This window comes from Onychostruthus taczanowskii, unplaced genomic scaffold, assembly GCF_017590055.1.
Source record: "Onychostruthus taczanowskii isolate IOZ18803 unplaced genomic scaffold, ASM1759005v1 scaffold8, whole genome shotgun sequence".
Lineage (NCBI taxonomy): Eukaryota > Metazoa > Chordata > Aves > Passeriformes > Passeridae > Onychostruthus > Onychostruthus taczanowskii.
In genome coordinates, this window is record NW_024505892.1 from 17,279,692 (window position 1) to 17,302,985 (window position 23,294).

General features: G+C 39.9%; 1 protein-coding gene and 1 long non-coding RNA gene across 2 annotated transcripts; one reads left to right on the top strand and one right to left on the bottom strand.

Annotated features, from left to right (window-relative positions):
* Positions 1 to 3,262: 3,262 nt before the first annotated feature.
* On the top strand, positions 3,263 to 11,482 carry IL20RA (interleukin 20 receptor subunit alpha). The gene is made up of 6 exons (XM_041423911.1): positions 3,263 to 3,355; positions 5,546 to 5,724; positions 6,408 to 6,583; positions 7,203 to 7,347; positions 7,903 to 8,042; positions 10,525 to 11,482. The coding sequence occupies exons 1-6, from the start codon at positions 3,282 to 3,284 to the stop codon at positions 11,431 to 11,433; spliced, it is 1,623 nt and encodes a 540-aa protein (XP_041279845.1). The 5' UTR covers positions 3,263 to 3,281; the 3' UTR covers positions 11,434 to 11,482.
* A 9,320-nt stretch (positions 11,483 to 20,802) lies between these two features.
* On the bottom strand, positions 20,803 to 22,879 carry LOC121346201. Its single transcript, XR_005954059.1, has 3 exons — positions 22,586 to 22,879; positions 22,070 to 22,212; positions 20,803 to 21,049 (listed from the first exon to the last, which is right to left on the bottom strand). It is a non-coding gene; the product is annotated as an uncharacterized LOC121346201 (long non-coding RNA).
* Between the last annotated feature and the right edge of the window lie 415 nt (positions 22,880 to 23,294).

The window sequence follows — 23,294 nt, forward strand, 5'->3', positions numbered from 1 at the left end:
GTAAAACACATGCACTGAATGGGTAATGGTTGTAACATGGAATTTGTGTGTGTCTGTCCTTGTGCCTGTATGTACATGTCTGTGCGTGTGTGTAGATAGATAAGTGTGGCTATAACCAGAACTGAGCTTTGAACAGTACTGACTTGAGCAAGGCATGTACTAGGCAGGGAGCTCTATGTGGTTAAAATTGACCAGGTTTTTAAACCTAGCTGGTGATTTCATAAAGAGAAGAAGAAGAAGCACCTGCCATGCAGACTTTTACTCATGTGAATAATGTCACTGACGTCAATGGGGTTTTTCACTCACATGCAAAGGTGTTTTCAGGCTAAGTCACATCTGTTTTGGAGAGTCTCACTACAGCTTATTCTAAGAACAGGACTTGGCTGCTCCTTGTGGTGAAGTTTGCAAGCCTATATTATGACTTAATTTCCAGTCCAGGTGTCGGTCATGAAGATGTAAACAATGATATTGCTCAAGCTTTGATTTACAGCCTTTCCAAAGTCAGTAATAAGGGTTTCATTTTTTTCCATGCAATGAATTAATGAAGTGACTTAGCTGTAAAAGAAAAAGTGAAATGCAAAGTGAATGACAGCCATTGCTAGCAATCACTGTGGCAGACTTAACCTAGCAAAGCAACATGGGTGACTGGTTTCTGCTCTTAGGCCAGTACAAACCGAAAATGCTCTATGTGACACCCATGCCATGAATCCTGATAAATGGAAACAAAATCAGAATACAACTGGATGTCATATGTTTAAAGACTAGAAACTGAAAGACTGAAGACAAGTTAAAAGACTGAAACATGCAGCTGTTGCATATGGAACATTCAAGCTCTGTGTATGATCTGTTCTCTGCACATGCCTCCTGCTACTATCAATCTCCAAATAGACATGAAGGACTTTATTCTTAACTCTTCCTGGAGACATAGGAGAGTATGGTAGTTTTATTCTTGTTTTACATGTGCAGAATTGTGGTATAAATAACTTGCACAATTTATTGTAAGGGCAGGAGCCTTTTAGTAAAGGGGCAAAACCAGAAATAGAAACCAAATCTGTTTTTTTGCTTCTCGTGGAAAGTTAACGGTCTCAGTCCCTTTGCCCTCCAAATCTCACTGAGCTGGGGTAGGTGGGAGCACACCAGCAGTGTTGTAATGCTTTAGATCTTGTAAAGATATCATCTGTGGCTTCTGCATGCTGAGATTGGCTCCTCTGCTGCAGTCAGTGTTTGTGTTTTGAAACTTCATTTACCACAGCAGAAACCACAGTGGGAGGAGGGAAATTAAAATTTAAAAAAATTAAAAATGTCAAGAGCTAGTTTCACATGTTAATAGTTTAAAAATGTTTTAGTGTAACAGCCAAACTCATGACTCTTACTACTTTAAAATGTGCTTGAGGAATACAAATGTTTTAAAATAAGGGTGGACAAATGTTGAAAAGTACAGGCAAACAACTTTCTCAGCTCTCCTGGTCAGCTTCGTCTTTACATTTGGATTCACTTAAAGCAATTGCAAAGGACATTCATTTAGGTGAAATGAAAACCTCTGATTTACTAGATTCTGTATCTCCCACTTGGAAGCAAGTGTTAGAATGAGGCAAATTCCTGGAGAATCCCTTTTGCTGCTCTTATATCCTCTGGCATCCTGGAACTTTTTCTGTGTTGCTGCCAAGTTTGAGCTCTTACAGGCTGACTGTCATGGGACATTTCTGCATCCAAGTGACAAGGAAATAGGACTTTCCACTTTTTGTAAATAGATAAGCTTGCCCTAAGGACTATACCTGACAAAACTTGTTCTCTGACTAGAAAATGGAAGCTACTGAACACTAAGTGCTAAAGATAAAAGAGAGCAACATATCTTTGATGAACAGTGTTGTGATCTGAAGATACAGATGAATGTATAGACCAGTACAGCATCAATGAGAAGCTAGAGGCTTGGAAAACCAAGAGTTTGCACTGAGACAGATTGAAGTAGTAGGTCTCTACAGAACTGCAAGGAGATTGTTTTAATAAATGTATTGAAGAAAAGAAATCTTGTACTGTTTGGCTCTAAGATAGATAGAAGTCTGCACATGAATCAGGAAAATGGTGGTGACTTTTGCTTACAAAAGCAACTGTAGTTACATATACAGGAGGATGAACCCTATTGCTCTAGTAATAGCAAAATATACTACAAAAATACCCTAAGGTCTGCTTACAGAAGTAACAGCTCAAGGACTATTCATTTGAACAGGTTTATTTTATTTCCCATTTTGTTTGCCTCATTTTTTTTTATCTCAAGGACTAGAATTGCATTCCTGGAGAAGGAGATTAAAGTGTTTTGAAAAGTTCTGAAAAACCACAGAGCCCCTTTTTCTCTTCCCTGTTATGCTCTTGTGGCTACATGCAATGGGAAGCTCCTTCCCAGCAGTGGCAGCTTCAGGGCTGGTCTCAGGGTTGCTCCCCCCAGAGCATGGCAGTAGCTGAGGCTTGAGTCATAACTTTGAACTTCGTTTCGCAAGTAATCTAGCAATGTGGGCACCTTCATGACATTTATTAGATTAGAGGTGGGTATCAGAAAGATCTGAAACTGTGTTCTTAGGATACTTAAATTTGCCTATTTATTAATTTCAAAAGCCTGGTGTAGTGATCAAGTTAGATATGTGACCTTACAGTAGATGTTTGCTTCTGACTTTCTGGAGAATTAAAAGGGATGGTCAAATGACACTGGGGCTATTGTGATCATCCAGTCCAATTCTCCAGAGTGAAGTCACACTTCCATTTGTAAAGCTGTGTTTGCAGTACATTCTGTCTATCTTTTTCTAAAATGCCTGGTTTGTCTTTTAAAAATCCACTCAGCTACAAGAAGAATCTAATAAAGTATTAAGGATATTTTTAAAATTTTCAGTATTAAATTTTTCTGATATTCAAATACAGTTGCAATTTTAAAAATGTGTGTCTCTTCCAGGCCAAGCTTTTCTAGTTTTAGCTTCCAGTTCCTGAATATTTCTATGCCTGTCATAAAGGGCAAAGCCATTTTTGCTAGAGAAAAAACACACTCATAAAGATGGCATTTGAGACTGCACTAGGTAGGGACACTTGTAAAAAAATTTATTTCCCACAGCCAACCACATTACGCTTTGAAAGCTAAAAAAGATAACTTTTTAAAAAATAACTGTGTTGGCTAATTTGGGAGTGTATGCATTTGCTGATTCTTAGTACATGTTGTTCCTTTCTTATTTTCTTTCTCAGGAGACTTGTATTGTTCTTTGCCCAACCCTAGGAATGTCCGATTTGAATCTATAAATATGAAGAATGTTCTTCACTGGTCAGCACCAGAAGGCACAGGTGATGGAGTACTCTACAAGGTGAAGTATGCAGTGTAAGTTGGCTTGTTTATTTTATCCCCCACTGGCTTTTATTTTAGCATTTTAAATAATAATTTAAAAAGAAAACCCAGCTTCATGGAAAGTATTGCTGATATAAAGTAAAGAAAGGACTAAAGTGTGAGCTAGACTTAAGCAGTGCGTTTTTTAACTTCTGCTTCTGGCACAGTTTACTTCACACTAAGTTAAAAAATGTATAAGGAGATGTTCTTCCTACGAAAGTAGTATACGAAGCAACATTCTAATACTATGGAAGCTTTCAGAGGCATTCATCGTAAAATGAGAGAGAAGGATGAAGAACAACTGTATCTGTCCACATACATCCTCTGTACACACTTAAATAGATATGGAGATGTATGATTAAATCAGTATTAATAATACCCAGTGTGTCATTGCTCTTTCCTGACAGACCTGCTCCCAGATTTATTCTGATCCAGCAAGCCTCTCTAGGAGTAAATCCACTGATGTTACCAAGCATTGTACAAAACCAAGTATTGTGGTTGGAATTGGGCCCTTGCTTTGTCAAGGTCTGCACCTTAGTAGGGTGTCAAGGAATTTGCATGAAAACCAGACTCCATTTCCTTTATTCCCACTGAGAGAGCACTGTGTCGTTCTGAAGGGCAGTGATAGAAGTTTGGCTTCTAAACAGGTGTAGCACCATTGTCACGGATTATGTAATGCTCCCAATCTTTACCTCTAACATTTACACTTCCCTCAATCTAGGAACATTTTCAGAAAGTAAAATGAATGTCGATCTCTGGAAGTTTCGTGTAACTTAGGAGCGCTCAGCAGTTACAGAGTGAATGATAATTATTGTCATGGTTTAGGAATGATGTTCTCCAATTCAGAAGTTCTGCTGAAAAAAACATGATGACACTTGCTTCCCCTCCACCTCCAGCTGGAAGCACAAAAGGCAGAGATCACAGATGGAGAACCAGTTACTGGAAACAGCAATGAGATAAGACAATGAGCAAAGATATTAATGATAAAAACATACAAAAGAGAGAGTGCAGAGCTCGACCCGACCACAGCCATGCCACCCAAACAGTTCCCTGTGGTCAGGACCAGTGTTTCCAACACTGCTCTGCCACGCTTCCTGCATGGGAAAGGAATGCCTTTCTTCTTGGACTGCAGAGAGAGTGCTTCTCCTGTGCCCCTGGCATCAATGAAAGATGGCGTTGAATAACCTTAGGATTTTGGCCATGCCCACACAGCTCCAGGCTCCACCCCCTCATGGTTACCGCAAGAAATTAACCCTATCCTTGGCGGAAACCAGGACTTGTATGGGAGCTAAAATGTTCAGAGTGAGTTGGCTGCCCTGACTCTGAAGGGCCAGCTGGTCCCTGAAGAGTCTGTCACCACAGGTATGGCTGTCTTTCACACTGCACACAAAAACACTCAGGTGTCTCTGCCCACCCAGGAGAGCAAGGCCTTGAGATAGGTGGAAAATACTGGTGAGAGATCCAGAAGAAGCTGCCACACGCCCTTATTAATTAGCAGCCAAAGGCAAAATTCTTAATGTGAATTTAAGGAGCAGGAACTTCTGAGCAAATCCAAGCAAAAATTTTCCAAGGAAATCCTGGCTTGTTCTACCAGTATATAAGAGCTGGTCAGTACTAAAGCATTGTTGGTAGCAGATATATGGCCTTTTTGCACCTAGAAGGGTTTTGAAGTTCATTGTGTTGCAGTTGAGTCTTTCTTTTAAACTAGAAAATGAGGCATCAGGCAGGAATAACTCCTGACATTCATCTTGGAAACCCTGAGCATCATCTGTGTCCATACTGGAGGATTAGTCACTGACCATTCTGACTGGACTCTTTGTTTCCATATAAATAGTTATCCTGTCTCTGTAATTGTGTGTTTAGAATTTAAACTAAAGCTGTGGAGACTGAAGTTGAGAGATCTCTGCATAGGCAAACTTTGACTTAGATTGGTATCACTAACATCCCAGTTAATTTCATCTGGCTTCTTCTGGATAGGGCCTATTCTAGTTTATATTTCATTAAAAACTTGTGGAAGTCTTGTGCTTCATCTCAGCTGAAGCTGGGATTCCCTGAAATTTCAGATTTCTGCTAAACATGGAAACTGTTTTATCAGGCATATTAGAACAGAAAATTGTATTATGAGGTGACTAATATAATGAAAATAGCTTTTGTACAGCTCCTTGCTCTTTCTTTTCAATATAGGTATGGTGTTGGCAAATGGATTAGAAAGCCAGAATGCAGGAATATAAACAGAACATGGTGTGACCTCTCCAGTGAGACCTCTGACTACGAAGAGCAGTACTATGCAAGTGTTAAAGCATTCCTAAATGGGGCATGCTCTGACTGGATGGAGACCACACGATTCAACCCTCTAACAGACAGTAAGGAGAGCTAAGCACACAGCCAGATGTTCAATGGCCTTTATTAGCAATGTGTGCTCAGACTGCACGTGCCTCCACAATCTATGATATTTTAATTTTAGTGTAAAGTGACATTTTCTTTTCAGTTGTTTCACATTTATTCTTATATTCTGCTTTTGACAGAAGTAATTGAAATAATAAAATCAGAATTTGGATATATGTATATGCGTGTGTATATATATATATGTGTGTGTGTGTAGTCTGGTATATACTTAATTCTTTTTAATGCTATGGGAAAGCCTTACTCAAGGCAAATAAAATAAATAACTTTGATTTTGAAAAGGCTTTATCAAACCAATCAGTAAGCATACTCTAGAGCCCAATATTTCTTATCTGTGCCAGATAATCTAAGAACATACTGGTAATTCAGCCTATTTTAGTAAATTGAGTTTCAGGGTTGTTTATCCTGTAAAGTCTCAGGAATTCCTTGGCAAAATTCCAAGTCAGTGTTCACTTTCTCACTGTAAAGATCCTCTTAGTTATCTGATCAAGTAATCTTTTACCAATATAAATAAATTTTTCAAAGCTCTGCTTAGAGTCCCCCAATCATTGCAAAAATAGAATATGATTGATTTGATGAAACTGATCAGACCAGTGTGCCTCTGCTGAATTTGACTGCTTTTTGTACATGTTCATTTTTCCAGCTAAAATAGATCCACCCATGGTAAGTGTATCTTCTACTGACAGATCTATTTCAATTGTTTTGACTGCTCCTGAGAAGTGGAAGAGAAGTGCTGAGGAAGAATCCGTATCTCTGCTTCAAGTGTATCCTGGCCTACAGTACAATGTGTCTGTCCTCAACAAAAAAACAAAGAAGCGGGTAAGCTTCGACAAGGCTGTGGAACTGCTCCTGTTAAATCTGTGCTCTGTGCTTCTTGAAATGCCAACATTAGCAAATGTGTAGTAGACAGATGTGGTTTGGTGGTTTGGTTGGTTGTGCTTGTTTGTTTGGCTGGTTTGTTGAGGGTTTTTTTTTTCACAAAGGTGCAGGAAATATAGCAATAACTTTACTTTGTACTCTAAGGTCTACATAAATTCTGTTGCCCTAAGGCTCCTGGCTTTTCCAGAACATCCCAGTTTGAAATATTTTGTGGAATCATACCATGTGGTTGTCATGGGTGTGTGTGTCAGGACAGGGTTGGAATGATGCTTTAGCTCTATTACAACATCCCCGCAAGAACGTGGGCCAGTAGTGGCCAATGGTCCTGCTGCATGTGAAGCATAAAATTGTTCAGTGGTGGTACAAGAATTTTTGGTTGGAAGAGAAAATAATCAGAGTGGATATGACTTAACAAATAACTTGAATGTTGATTGCATTTGGAGGAAAAGGATGCAGCTGGCAGCTCTTTGAGTATCAATCTTTCTAGAAAATTTATATGCTCGTGACCTTTCTGTAGCTCAGGAATTCAAGGGGGAAAAATATTTTTAATGCCTTCCAGTGGTTCTTCTCAATCAGCAACAACACCTTGGTTGTGCCCTGGTTAGAACCTGGAACAGTTTATTGTGTCAGTGCACAGATACATGTCACCACACCAGTTTTGGACAGTGGCTTCTCCAAAGAACATTGCATTACTACACTGAAAGGTATGTATGAGGTGGCAAAGTGGAAAAAAAAAAAAAAAAAAAAAAAAGATGCAAGTTAGAAAAAATCATGGTGATTGAATTTGTGAGTTTTTTGTGTATCCATTTTGAGAGTGATAATTGGCATGGTTTCTCCCTTCTCTGTGACCTTGTACGAATGAAAAAAACTTTGTCTCTAATAAAGCATAGCTGGGACTGACTGGAAGGTCCATCAGTACCTCTGAAGAAAATTACTTGCGTTCCTTGAGTTTTAGTGCATGGAGAATATTTTTTCTCCTTGAATACAGTTTGGGGGTGGCAGGGGTGGGTCATTCTGAAGTTAGCAACAAGAGAACCAAAGGAAGATGTTATTACTTCTTTATAGAGTTTATCATTTAGACAATAATAATAATTGTCCTGTAGCTCAAATATAATTTTTTTTTCATTTCCTGCAAATTCCTTGTTTATCTAAAACATTTGCATTCTATATCCAAAATGCAGTGGGGTGAATGCACATATTACTGTCCACATGCCTTAACAAGTTGCTTGTTACAATGTAAACTTTTGTTTTATTAACAGATAAAACAGAAGATGAGACTATAACAATCACATTTGGATATATTATGCCTACCATGCTGGCTCTCCTTTTTATTTCTGTGTCATGCTATTGGGTGCACAAGTATATCCACATCCACAAGCAAAAACATCCAACAAACCTGGTAAGTGTCTTCTGTTGCAGGAGGTCACTGCGACCTCAGCACTCCAGCAGAGCTGTGTGTTTTCCAGGGTTCCAAGCAGGCTTGGAGGAAACTCTGGCTAGCTCCAAATAAAAGCTCTAGTTGCCACTGAGATCAAGAGAAGAAAGCCACATCAAGGGTTATTAAATGCAAGAAAACCAGAGTAATAACTCAAGTCTGCAATGATCAGAGCAGAGCTGTTTGTTTTGGAAGAGTCATTGCCTTAAGGTCTGAGGTGCACTAGGCAAGGTCTGTCAGGGTGTCAGAACTCCGTAAATTTATCTAAGATAAAGCACTGTGTAAAGTCAGTTGAACAAAAGTTATTAATTTGTTGAATTCAAAAACAAGAAGGGAAGACAATTACGCAGTATATGAACACCATGATGTTTTCTTGGACTATTACTGTATATTACCAGATTTTTCCACTTAATTGTGATTGTGAAAGATTTAACACGTGCATCATACAGATAATTTAACCTGGATTCCTAGAATACTTTGAAATACTGTACGATTTCCTAACACCCAAAAATGTATAAACACATTCTGTTATTTAGACAGCCCAAATACACTTTTTGCAAAAGTGTTCTCAAATTTCTTAGTCCTGCAAAATCTGTTGATTTTTAGAAAGAGTACTTAAAGTCTATGAAATGTTACTGGCTTCCAGCTCATGAGCTCGACAGAACTTTCTCACAGGTATCTTTAAGCAAGTTGCTCAACCATAAACATGCAATTACAATAATGAATGAAGACTTCAGTGTTAATCCAATCTGTGTGACACCGTGGGATGGGAGGTACAAGGGAGTTGGTTTCAACATGCTAATCTTGCTGAAGAAGATTAGAGAAGTGCAGAGGTGACAGGAGAAATCTTCACAGAGGGACTGTGAGTTCAGAAGGGCTCAGAAGGATTGGAGCAGCCACTGCTGCAGTGAGTTCAGATGTGCATAGAAATACCTCCTTTACTTGAGGAGCCATTGGTTTTATTGCAGGACCGTGGACCCACAGAGTGATTTGGGTTGGTAGGGACCATCAAAGGTATCTAGTTCAAGCACTCTGACGTGGGCAAGGACATCTGCCACTACATCAGGTTGCTTAAAGCTCCATCCAACCTGCCTTTGAGCACTTATGGGGCATCCACCGCTTCTTGGGAAGCCTGTGCCAGTGCCTCACACACTCACAGTAAAGAATTTATTCCTTATATTCAGTCTAAATGAACCCTCTTTCACTTTAAAACTGTTGTCTCTTGTCACTACAGGCCCTAGTAAAAAGTCTGTTTCTGTCTTGTCTATGTTTTGTTCCTGGGATGCAGGTCATGGTATGGCGAGATAGCTTGGTCTCTTGGGGAGCTAACTCTTTGAAGTCCAAGAGCATGAGACACTACTTAGTGAAAAATTCCCACTCAAGTAGCAGACTAAACTCCTAACTCCAGGAGTATTTTTCTCTAATAAAAATGTCATTTGAATGTTGGAAAATTTTTAATGTTGATTGCACTTTTTAATGACCGTCATGGAGCTTCAATTTGATTTGTCCACCACTGGAGTCAGTCAATGTTAAGATAACAAATGAATACAGACCTGGTATTTTAATGATGCTCTCTGGCTTTCCCAACATACAGGCTGTTCCACATGGGCACCCTGTGTGGCTGGGGGGACATGGAATAAACTGTTTGTTTGTTCCAGCATTTCTGACTTGTGTGACCTTTCAGACTACTTGGTACATCAATTAGTGATCTTTGTCTTCCAATCAAGCTTGAAAGCACTGAAATGCACCTTCTGGTTGTTTTTCCTGTTCACTCCACCAGTGCCCACACAATGTTGATTCCTGTCAAAAATTTTACTCATTTCAGAAAGATCCCTATGGTTTAATTTGATGATTTTGCACAGATTCATAAAAGCAGCCTGTGGCAGACTACACAGTGCAGGCTCTGTGCACTGTGCTTCAGCCTGATGTGTAGCTCCCACTCTGAAAGAAAACCTGGTATTATTTTATTCTCTCTAAGTTTTACATTAACATGTTACATGACACTGCTTGCGGGTTGTGACTGCTTGTGGTTGCGACTGCATTTGCTCTTCCCTGGTTAAAAGGAGTGGAATAGATTCAGTAATCTGTGGTCCAAGAACAAAGACTGATGTTTTCTCCAAAGTCACGGGAGTTTATGCTGGTTTGGAAACAAAACCTGTATTTGACAGAATTGTTCTAACCATTATTTTGACATGGGGATGGGGGTGGGGCAGGGAAGGGATATGAAAACTGATCATAATATAGTTTCACTTTAGATAGAATAAAAAAAAAGGAGAGCATATTGACACTCCTGAATGTTTATATGGTGAACTTTCTTCTTCTCTTAGTTGAAATAACTCCTAATAAGGTCTAAGGTAGCATTATGCTTTAAAAATATAAGGTAGCATAAGAAGCAGCAAGATGGTATTTTTATTATACTTCACTCAAAATATTTCTTACTTTCCAGGTGTGGCAGTACACTGACAAATGCAAGGAATGGGTTTTCATACCAAGTGAAAAAATAGTGCTCAACCTTGTCAGTGTTAATGAGGACTACTGTGAGGAATCCAGACGTCTGTCGGAAAGGAAAAGTTCCCGTTATAACACTGTTTACAGTGACACTGAAGGGAGGGATTTGCCTTCTGAACAGGTGCTGAAAGCAAAATATTTGCTTGATTTTTCATGTGAAGAGATTTCACTCAAAGAAGATGCTTCAGTGGAAGGGAACCAGACTGGAAACTGGGCATCTCATGTCCAGTCTGGAGCACAGAATACTTGGAGAGATAAAAATGCAGGGGTTGTAGAGTATGAGCATGATGTAAGGCCTGAAGACTTCAGTCCTGGTCAGAAACTAGAAGAGAAGTTTTCTGCCCTTGGGGGGCTACAGGGTGAGCCACAGGTTGGTTTGGGGGACTTGGTTGATATGGAAGCAGGACAGCCATATTCCCCCCAGCTAGAGATACGGGCAGCACACCTTTGTTTGGAACAGAAAACAGAGGAACCTGAGGTGATTGATGCAGCAGATGAATTGCCAAGTGAGACCCATATTGACTTCATGGACCTGGCTACTGAAAGGTCTGGGCAGACATCCTATCATCAGCTGGAAAAAACCACACAGGGCCTCACAGAGAAAGAAGGTGTGCAGACCATATTAGTTGACTGGGATCCTCACAGTGGAAGACTGTATATTCCTACTTTGTCCAGTGTTGAAAATCAAGTGTGTGAAGGAGTATTGAAGTATGATGAACCCGACAAAGACGGAATTTTGCTCAGACTCTGTGAAAAAGGGGTCTCTGCTGAATCACCTGAGGACCAAGAAATGTATCTCCTGCGGTTCAAGGAACAATGGGGACTTCGTGTAGAAATGGAAGACTGAAAGTCATTTTCTCAAACACTCAAAAATGCAAAATCTTGTTTGTTTTGCTAAAGAGAGTGATAAAGTCAGGGGAACAGACATGTCTTAATGTTTTGAAGTTTTTGGAACCATCACAGTTTAACAATTGATTCATTAAGTGTTATTTATAACAGTTTCCAGGTGTTATATAAATGATTATGACATCAATCATAAACCTCTTGTGTAAAATCTGATTGTTGTGAGGTTATACTCTTTTTTTTAACAAATAAAAAGAAAAAATATTTTAAAATAAATATTTTTACAGAGAATGCTCCCACCTTGCAATTCCTGCAAAAACAAATTACCAGAACTTGAAAGCAGTTACTTTTAGGGGGAAAAACCCAACCAAACAAACCAAAAAATGGGAAAAAACGTAGGGCAAAGTGGTTCAGTGAAATGCCTGTAATCATACTGGCTGGACCGTGTCCAGCCCAGCCTAGACACAGGCAGCAGAGCACCTGTCTGGCTCATGCCCTGCGAGTGTCTGCTCCTCTCACGGCAGGAGCAGCTGGGAGGGAGAGGTCTGCCCCAGGCACAGCAAAGCTTCAGCCACCCCACACCTGCTGTGCCCCACCAGCCAAGGGCTCCTGGGGCTTGCTCTTGTTGCCTGCTGTCCTCATCAGCTCTTCTGGTGCAGGTTGATGTTTTCTTCGTGTCATGTGATATTTAGGATAGCAAAATTACAGGACATCCTGGAAATTACTTACTAGGGCAGATGGCATTTTCACTTTTCCACTTACTGAATCTTTTCCCTCCCAGTGCACCAAAAAACCTCACTGTAATAATTTGTTTGGTTTTGAACAGGATAAGCAAAAAGTAAAAAAAAAAAAAAAAAAAAAAAAAAAAAAAAAAAATCTGTACAGTTTTCAAATTTGTATCTTCCAAGTACATGGTTAGGTGTTTTTTTAAAGAACGACCTTTACCTAAATGTTTTTTCCTGAGCTTTTGTTGTTGCATGACCTTAGCATTCTCTATGGCTCTTTGTCCTCTGAATTTTTCAATTGTAGTCAAAGACTTTAGAACCAGAAATTGCATTAGAATATTTCTAATTTTTTTCATTTCAGCACAACAATATGCTGATGACTCCTTATCAGGAGGTAAAAAATTGTCCTCGGCTGCTTTTATAATAAAAGTATAGATCATGCAGCAGTGTTACACCTGGCTTACATAAACACCTTTGATCATCAGGAGGATTGCAGAGGAGAGTTATAGCTTAGGAGAAAATTAAAAAGGAGAAAATAGTTGGGAGAAGTGAATTTTTTTGCTCCCAAAAAAATCAGTCATCCAAAATCTTTCTCAGTATTTCCTAAACATTTCTTAACCAACCTCTTTATGCGTGCTCTTGTAATTTCCTTTTGCAATGTGGGGCCTCTAACTCATGGGTAGGAAACAATTTACTTTTTTCCAGTAGCCCATTGAATTTTACCCAGTTACTACTGTCCCTCCCTTGTGTTCAGTGTATACACATCAGGATATGTCCATGCATATGGACAGATAAGGATGGTTCAGCTCTGCAAATATGTTGGTGTAGGTCAACCAACATTCCTTGAAGCAGAAGGTATCCCTTGTTTTGGGTGTGTATTTACCCTGGCCTTATTTGCCAGCTGCTGGTGTTTGCTGCTGCTTTTTCTGTTAGGTGGGCAAGCCTTGCACCAGCAGTAAAGGATAACTACTTGTAAGGATATTTAACCTACCATAATCTAGTAATTGCTTCTTAAAATTTGAAAACTTGGTTACTTATCCATAGAATCTCACTTCATTAAGTTTTTTTGTGGTTGCAATCTTTCACTGCATCTTATCCTGTTTTGTTTTGGCTTTTTGCTTTTTGGTTGGTTTGTTGGGATTTTTTGTTGCTGTTTTGGTTTGGTTTTTTTTTTAACTTTTCAGTAACAATTAGGTTGTGTAACATTTATTTCCTCTAGTTCTTGAAAAGGCATCACCTTCCTAGTTAACAGTATTTGTGATTAAAATACAATATGCTGAGATTCTTGCAATAATTTCCAGCATAAATTTATGCTTAGGAATAGTGGTTAATTTTTGGACTAAAATATTTATTATAGAAGTTTGCAGCACTTTAGGTGTTGCTTCCTTTTGATGACAATTTGCATTAAATTCAGAACTGATACTAGATTATGCAAACAGTCTTTCATATTTATAAGATACACTTTCAAAGTGTTCTCAGAATGATCGCAACAAAAAAAAAAAGCACTGGTGGAAAAGATGTTAATGAAGATAAGAACTTTATTTTATATGCAAAAGAATTTTTCGAGTCAGCTAGTCAAGTTCTGGAATTGATTAAGCAGACATAATAGTGCATATTTCCATCCATATAGTACCAGTAAATTGTTGATGGCCTTTTTAATATCCTCAGAGTTACACATCTTTTTCCTTAAAATCCTCTACTTATGTTAATCAAATGAAGTTGATCAGACTTAGTACTTTCAGCAAACCAGTCAGCAAGGAACAAAACACTGCCACGTAGATTTGTAAAATAGTAGAGGGAAGAGCCAAGCAGTGAGAGAGCTGACATGCTCCTACTCTTATTACAGTTTATTAAACTTTGCTTAGCCACATTTAGTAGACTTAGTGCAGCCAAAAGCAAGATCATAATCTAGAATCACATACCTAGACTACAGATTATATTGAAACACAAGATTACCTGGAGCTGGGAAATCAGCAATTTTGAAAATTTTATGGGAGAGGAATAGAATGAGGAAGGTGTTTGTTGAGGACAATAGGATGTATGTTTCTTGGTTGTGATAGCAATAAAACCAGATCTTTAGCTGTGTTTACAGGCCTGATGTGACTACTACTGGGAAAACTGTGTCTGGTTTACAATGTAATCATGAAGATTAAAGGCAAATGCTAGTCTAAAAGGCCAAAGCAATGCACTTCAGAGCTTGAAAAACAGGAAGCCTAGCTATCAAAGTGAGATCTAATGGTGATGAAACTGATAGCTAGGTGTGGGCACGCACAGTTTTGGAAAATTAACTACAATTCTAAGTATGGTTATGCTGCCTACTGCTTAGGTAGAGTGACAGGGATGTTGAAGGAGAGACTGAAACAGAGCTGAGTGCAAGATACCTGTGATCTGACATAGAGCAGCCCTGAAGAAGCTCTTGCAGGATGAGAATGACCAGATGGAAAAGTCCAAATACAGGAGGGAAACATGCAGTATGAGTCCCACGTGTGGTGTGGTAAGGACTGCAGACAAAGAGCCCACCCAGTGGGCATGAGGTTAGCCAGGTGAGGCATCCATGAAACTCCCTAGTACAGGATGCAAGATCACCAGATACATGAAGGATAGGAAAATGATCAAGAGGGCTCCAGAGATCCTCCAGAGAGAGTTCCAGGGGTCTGGAAAGAGTAGTTAACTTTATTACTTAGCACAGCTCTTCCTATGGATAGTAGGAAGAGTCCAACAAAAGCTCAGAGAAATATTCTCTGGGTCTAGAAATTGCACAGTATGAAAACACCCTGAGCAAAGAAATACTTCAAATTTCATAACTAACACATACCCGGAAATATATTCAATTTCTGTTGATCTCAGGTTAAAATTTAAGTTATGCTTTAGGTCTTCCCTAAAACAGAGTGAATTCCTGAATTTGGGACTAACAAAGTCTATCAAAGCATATTAAAACAAAAATAAGTCCTTACTTCCATATGGTCTAACCTGCAAACCATCCTTAACCAGACAGAATGACTGAGATGTGAAACAAGTGAAATTTAAAACAGAAGAGCAGTGTCGTTTGAATATTTTAAAATATGGACAATTGACTGTTTACCAAGGCCCATGAAAATTCTCTAATGCCTGTAGGTCTTTCAAACAAGTTTGTTGTTCTTCAACAATAATGCTAACAATGGGTGATGTTTCTTGCCTGGAATATGCTAAGTGTACAAAGACGTTCATGTCAAGTCTTAAAGTTTTATTAATCTCTTTTTTCCTCCTTAAATAAGAAATATTTTCTTGTCTCTACAGTGAAGTTAAAAAAAACCCCAACAGCTAGTCCAAGCATCATGGTTTTGAACAGTTGAAGCTTTTATGTCTGATGTGATTCATTCTTGCAAACTCAAAGATTTAAACCTTTTCAGCCATTTGACATTGTCCATACAAACCACCAAAGTTCTCCTTAAAAGGAAGACACGGCAGCATGTCAAGATTCTTCTGCCTTGGTTTTTTTGCATGTAGGTTTCAAGCTTGATCAGCCCAGGAGCACATAGCAGTAAGTGTAGGAAGTCATTTTCATGTTTAGTGCCACCTCTTAGAAACCATCAAAACTTTGTTAGTTTAATTTTTCTTTCTCTAGTAAGAAAAAAAAAAAGGAACAAAGAGTTCTTCTGTTTTCTAATACCTCCAGAATCAGTTTAGCTAAGACAGATTTTTCTGGCCTAAGTTAGGTTTTAAGAGGAGGACTTGCTCCTTAGCATCACACAGCTATGAAAACCCTCAGTGGCTGCAGGGAGACACACATTCCAGTAGTGCTGCTTCAGCTCTCTGCTTTTGCCTCTCTTTGGCTGTAGGAGCAATATCCTGCATTACAATATTTTCCAGTCATGCTGTCCCTGCTCTGAAGGTCTCTTGTTTGCCACTGCTCTTTACAACACTATAAGGTCTCTGCAGGCTGAGAAACCTGGAGAAGGGGAATTGTCCTAATTCTGTTTTATTGCAAGGTGACCTCCTAGATCTCTCACGCCTTACCTGTAACCTTGTCAAAGTTACAAGGAGTTATTAATCCAAGTAGAAATCTGGCATTGCTGCTCACCTCTGGCAGCAGTTGCAGCAAATGCTGCTTGCTAGCACCCAAAATTGCTGCAGTGACTCCGGTGGCACCAGGACATTCTCATTTCACCTTGGGTGACTCACCCAGGTACTGGCTTTAGCAGCAGCAGCCTATGCTAGAAACGCACATCATCAGCTCTGCCATCCAAAAACTGCCATTAGGAAACAACATATTCCAGATGTCTGAAGTAAATCAGCAAGCAAGGTGGCCCAGCAGCAGCACAGCAAATTGCTTTGTATTTCTAAATTCTCATCATCAGGTTATTGAGGGTGAAGCAAAATGTTCTGCAAGACCCCCTACTGAAAACAGCAGGAAAATACTGAAAAATGCCTGAAGCCTTCCAGTATGATGGAAAGAGATCAAAATGTTTAAGCATTTCCGGCGCTCCTGTGTATCATTTATATTTTTTTAAAATTTTGCCTTGGTTTTTATGTCAAGCCCTTCAAGCATTTTATAATAATTAAAGATAAAGGAAGAGAAGTTGCTATTCTAGTTTTACAGGCAGGGCAACTGACACATGGAAAGGCTAAAATGGATTGAAAACCATCATACAGTGAGTGTAGAGTGCAGGGCAGGAGATGGCAAAGCACAGATGGCACTTGCCAGTGTAGCAAGTGCTAAAGTCATAGTTCCCCTCAGCAATATATCCCCACAGTGCAAGTTACTCCAAGCTGTCAGATGTTCAAGATACACCTCCAGCTATTTTTTTTAAATTAAAAATATTAAATTTTAAGGTGAAAGTTTAGTATGTGAACCAGCTACAGAGTCCAGACCAATAAGAAGAAAGACTGATAAACCCAACCTTCAGGGCAAAGACAGCCAAAAGGATCTAAGTAAAGCACTCTCTAGGGAAGAAAAGTTATAAAGTCATGCCAATCAGCCGTTTTATGGCATTAATCTCTGCTGTGCTGGGTGGGGTGAGCTCCAAATTGTCCCTCTGCTGTCCCATTCTGTTCCACAGCCTCATTAATGTTCACATTAAAATTGTTTTGCTGGATGTGGTTTGTGTGCTAGTTTATTTTGTAACACTTCTTTCTTCCAAGGACACTGGACCAGTAGAGTAGATGGTTTAGGAAGAGAGGACAGACTTCAAGAATTAAAGAAAAAAAAAAAGAAAGAAACATCAGTTGGAATGGTTTAAATACAGTCAGTCTTGTCAGGGCACAGGGTGACAATCAAATGAAAGGCTCCTGTTTGTACAGCAAATGTCATCAACCCAAACAGCACAGAAAAATCCCAGGGCATGGTGATAAGCTGTTTCTACACTTCTCCTTTGCTCTTTGCTGCAGGTGAGACATGGGTTGGAGGAGGTGCTTCTGCTCTTGCAAACTTCTTTCCTGGGCTGCGATGGGGCCCTCTCCACCAGTGTTCAAGTTCCTCAGTTATGCCCTGCCCAACCACCTTCCAGGCTTCTGATCTTTTAAGCTCTGAATAGCCATTTCACTCAGGCCAGAGCTCCTCCTGAATGACCTGTGCTCTGCAGAGTCTCAGAAATAAAATTTCTTTCACTAATAATTTATTGGAAAATTACTTTATGTGTTTCTGAGTTTGCTTAATTATTCTCTGTGCAAAATGAAGAGTTGTTAGAATATATCTGTACATCTATTTCTCACTCTGCCTCTGGGAGACTGATGTTCTTTAGATTACCTCTTGTTCCTAGTAGTGCAAGCACCATCACCTCTACAGAGACCAGAGGGCCTCAGCCCCTGTAATGTGATTTAGAGGCATGTTTACTCTTCTCCCACTAGACTTGAAAACACAGTGTGCTCTATTTGTCTCCTTCTAAACTGGCTTACACAAACATCCCAAAATAATTCTCCTGACCTGAATGCGCTCAAGTTTTCCTATCTGGTCACATAGAAAATACTTTATTCTTTAAGCAGCTGTCACATGTTATATGCATCCTAAAAAAGTATTTAATGTTTACAACTAAATAGATTTTAAAGATAAATCCTAAAAACTCTTGGTGTGAACTTTTCCCTGGCATGCAAGATTGATCTTGCACAGCTCACAGACTGCTAGAAAAAAATGTTTGTTATTTACCCAGTATATTTATTATATCCTTATATGAGGATATAATAGAAAGCTTATAAACCTTCATAGAGTTTTCGTGATCAAACAGAAATTTTAAACCCCTCCATATTTCTTAGCTGTGGGAAAAGATGGGTAGCAGTCTGTTTTGCTGCTCAATGCTATTCTCTTTCCTCCTACACCCAGTCTCCCCGGGGCTCACATTTTTGATCTGTAGCCAAAAAGCAGTCTGGGAGTAGGGCAGAAGCTATCAGTCAGAAGGGGACGGTCAGCAATTGTCAACAGATAGCCAGCAAAATTAACCTCAGGCAGTGCAGCTGGTTGCAGTAAAGACAGTGTGCATTGCCAAAGAGCAAAGGGAAATAGTGAAAGCTGTTTAAGGGTTGCCTTCTCTTCTACTGAATCAGGAGTTTAATGATGCTAAAGATGAGCAGAGAGGCCCTGTGCATACCCGGGGCAACAGCAGGAGTTTTTTACCCTCTTCTTTTTGATGGGAATTTGTTTCCTACTGGAAAGAGGAGTGCCTACATCCCAGCACAGACCTACTGGCAACCTCAGCATGCAGTAATGACAGCATTTGCCAAAGGGCTCCAAATTAATCACAGCTACAAGTTTCACCTTTGCCTGAAGCTGACACTCAATCTCTTTCTGTAAGTAGTGTAGCAAAGATACCATTAGGGAGTAATAGGGGTAGTAATAGGAAATCTGATTTCTGCTCCTTTCTCTCAGTCTCTTGCTTCCAAAGAGACTTTGTTGCAGCTGCTAAGAAAGGGCCTGGAGCAATGTCACATGCAGCAATGTCAACCTCTCTGCTGAGCCTCTGGAACCAGCAGTGAACCGCTCTGTATGTCGCTGTACTCCTAAGGAAGCAAAGGTGTGCAAGCAAACAGGATCTCATAGCTTATAATACACGAATGTCAGCATGAACCTAAAAAACCTTCCAAATTATCTACTGCATTCATCTCTTGATGGCTAGTTTACAATATTTTGTGTACCTTACATCGCTAGTTAAACAATGATTTACTTTCCTTTATGTCTTTCCTGTATTTGCAACATCCTTAATTTCTCATTGCAATCACAAATATTTAATAACGATTTTTATCTTTTGGGACAATTGTACTTCTAGATCATCAAAAACACAAATGTCAGAACTACCCAACCCTGCGGCCCTTGTCAAAAGTCCCACATCTCTGTAAATACATTCTGGTCCAACACACTGGGGTGTGGTAAGGCCATCACCTTTTACCCAATTAGTAAACACAATTGATCTGTGTGGCAAAGAGAAAAGAGTTTTCCTTCCATTATGCAAACAAATAAATTTCTTATAAACGAGTCTCTCAGGAAGGACTGGTTCTACCTCCCTTACACCATTAGCTTTAATAGAAACCTTTCCATAAGCAACACAAGTTCAATCTAAGCAGCTTCTCAAATCCTCTTGATTTTCAAGTTGCAGAGTATGCTTATGGAGCAGAAAGTGCTCCTGTTTTCCCAAGATTACATCAATGCTACTAATAAAAATAAGCTGGCCAAGATTAATGACATAGGGCAGCCAAGCTACAACCATCTTCCACAGCAGAATGCTGTGCAATATTACATTGCAGCTCACCTTAGGTCTCTATACTGCAGGCTCTATTATTCCCTTTCTCCTGGCAGTGGTACCTTATTTCAGTAGATGTTTTACCCTCCTGCTTTTACCCTGCTGTTTTACCCTGTGCCATGACTTGCCATTTCATCAAGTTTTTTAAGGTAAACACCAGTTTTCCTTTCCTAGTTAACCTTTAAAGAAATCTCGGCATAATCCTGACATTTTAGTGCTTCTCTGAGATCCATTGTGCAACCTGGCCACCTGAGCATGTAGGGCATTCAGAAGAAGCCATTGCTAAATTGCCAGCTTTCTCCTCAATGAAAAATGTGGGAGAGAGAAATCCATGGCATCTGCCAGGGCTGAGGAGTCTGAGAAACAGAGTGGACCCAAAGTCCTGTGGTTGCACTGAGCACTGGACACTCCTGCCAAGGATTGAAGCACTTGAAATAGAAATTCCACCTCCTCCCAGGCACAGGAGCTGTGCGCTACATTTGATGTAATGCAGATAATAAACTGAACTGGAACTGAAGATTTTGTTCGGAATGCCTGGAACTTTCTGTAACAGTTGATATTTTCCTGATATTTCTGTGGCATTCAGCAACGCAAAACCTCTTATTACTAGATTTCTTCACAATAACTATGATTGTTTTGAGGTCCATCCTGTAAAAGCAAAACCATCCCATATTCTCTGTAGTTTGTGCAGTGATCATTTTACTACTGGCTCCGTTAAAAATTAGCGTTTGGCTCATGGCTGATCCAATGCCAAATATTCCAGTAAATAGCAATAATCAAAATCCATTAAGTCAATGGGCCAGTTGTGGCTTGTTTTCCCTACCTTTTTACTGTTCTGTTTTTCATTAGTAAGAAGGCAGATCTGTTCCACATAACTTTGTTAACATTTATCTGAAAGCTATCTGCTATAGTGAGGCCAGCAGAGTTCCCAGGAAATACAAATAAAGACCAAACCAAGCAACTTTATTGAGACTAGGTTTGTAAATTTGCTTATCTTCTAACTTCTGGTCACCATGACACAGGGCAGATGGCTAAGATTACTTCCAGTCTGATTTGATTACTACTTGTTTTTTGTCTCTTCTGCAAGACAGCACAAGAGATCCCACACTGAGTTAGCTGGAAAGAACCTTGTCCTAACAATCTCACCAAGGGTATCCCATTACTCCATGATCCAGTGTGCTCTCCAGTCCTAGTAACAAAGAAACATCAAAAGTCAGTGTACATGGTAGAAATTCAGGTAAACTGAGCCCCTGAAATATATTGTGTAAATATTATCTATTAAAAATAGAAATCTCATGGCAACAAGCACAGTATAAATACCAACATGTACATTCAGTTAGAGATGGAAAACTCTTAGCAGTTCAGATTCAGGACAGGGACTTAGCATTTAATCCTTAGGCTTGCAACACACTTCACTAGGGCTTCAGGCAAACCAATCTTTTTTTTCTTCCTGTTTTCTATTTCTGCTTCTATTACTCCATGTTTAGTATTTAGGAAGCTCCCCAAATCTCTCTCAGTTTTGATCTGCCTGGTGCAATACCTGCAGGGACTCAGATTCTGCCTCAGGCAGTTGTCCTTCTCTGAAGGAAGCAGGAGCATTTTGGCTGCCAAGACACACTGCAACTTCTTACAACTAACACCAGGAGCTGCAGGGGAAATCCATTGATTCATTCTCTAAACCATGACAGCTGCTTGGCAGAAATGTGTCACACTAAGGTGTGGTGAGGCCAGGGCAGCTCCTGAGGTCTTGTCTGCAGGTTCAGGAGCACCCCAAGATGAGAAGTCCCTAACTATCCAAAGCTCTTGCTTTCTCAGAGGGAGGGATTGGAGTCTAGGCCCTTTGTGCCTTAGAGAAACCAAGGGTGTTCAAGTCTTTCCATGCAGAGGGAAGCCTACCAAAGGAAGTTGTTCATTGAATATGAAAAACTTCACAAATGGAGTAGAAAGTTAAAATCACTAAATGGATGGACTAAATGGATAGACTAAATCTGCTTTATATTTTTAATGTTTTAAAGGTAATGCCAGCAGTGCAAGAGGAAGTAGAGAGCCAGATATTTGTCAGTCACAGTTTCAAGGAGAATAGATGACTGAGAATTTGGCTACTCTCAATTATGCTGAACCCCACTGTTCACTACCTTTTTTCTCAGTTATTCCATTTCTGTGTTACTTGTCTAGGTTTTAGGAGTATCAGACCCCAGTTCAGACTCACCTTGTTTTCTCTGCAGTTTGTCAGTAATACAAAAAGAACAAAAATGGCAATGGCAGATTCAGCATGAACCTTCTGGTCTATAATGAGCACATCTTCAGAGGCAAAAACTTGCAGTGGGTGAAATCCACTTGTTACTTCAATATCTAAAAACATAAACCAAGGGGATGTCTCCCAGATAAATACATTACAATATATAATATAATACAATATAATATAATAATAACAACAACAACAACATCATTTTAGAAGACTAGACCAGACAGGCTGTTCTGAAGAAGTATAAGTGTGATACATAACTCAGGCTGGAGCAGTCTTGGTCCTGTAACTAACCACAAAAGAGCACACTGCTCAGACTCCCTTTCATTCATCCATTTGTATTTATTTCCAAATGAGACCTCTTTGGAAAGGCTAGCTCATGATTTTGCATCCAGTCTCAAGGACTGCTTATAATCTTGCTTGATTTCCATTCATCAAAATTAGTGCCTCACACTAAATAGCATTAGCTGGTTCACCTACCTGGCTACTTTCATCTATCATGTGTCCAACATCCATGGGAAGATTCCTCTACTGGAAACTTCTCATTAGCAAGCTGAAGGGAAACCTCTGACACGGGCACCCAGCTGTTCACCCAACAGTTTGTCCATCTGCAATCAGGCCAGCACAAACTCGAGACTGAGGGCACATTCATATTCAGAGAGAAGAGTCATCTTTTATGGAAGAGCGGGCAATGAGCACTTGTGGATGAGCTCTTGCTGGATGGGCTGCAGACAGACCCTCTGGTCACACTGCCACAAGCAGGACAGGGGTACCCTTGTGTCATGGTTTGACCCGGAAGTACAGTTTTGGGAAGTTATGGTCAAACCAATCAGTGGCCAAATTTTAGATTGGCACCTGGTGTGGCCACTGGGGATGTGGATACGCCTCTGAGAACACACAGGGGTTAAGAGCAGAGCACTCCCAGAGAGACTTCCTCTTTGGAGTCCGGCAGGTGAGCAGATCGGACCTCTCCCCTGCCCAGCTGCGTCTGGGTGGGGGAGGGGGAAGGCCTGCGGCTTGAGGAAGGGAAGCCGGATTGGATTTCAGGACAAGTGAAAGTAAAGGAATTATTTTTTTCTCAGTCACTCTATAAATTCAGAACCAGAAGGATTATGTGTCCACTTGCAGAATAGGTAACACCATGAAACTGAAAGATGGGCTTTGTTCCATCTGAGTTTTTTTTATTTTT

Coding starts and splice junctions, on each gene's coding strand:
- IL20RA (XM_041423911.1), top strand. CDS start 3,282: ATGAAGAATGTTCTTCACTGGTCAGCACCAGAAGGCACAGGTGATGGA. Junction 6,584..7,202: donor ACAAAAAAACAAAGAAGCGG/GTAAGCTTCGAC, acceptor AATGCCTTCCAG/TGGTTCTTCTCAATCAGCAA. Junction 8,043..10,524: donor AAAAACATCCAACAAACCTG/GTAAGTGTCTTC, acceptor CTTACTTTCCAG/GTGTGGCAGTACACTGACAA.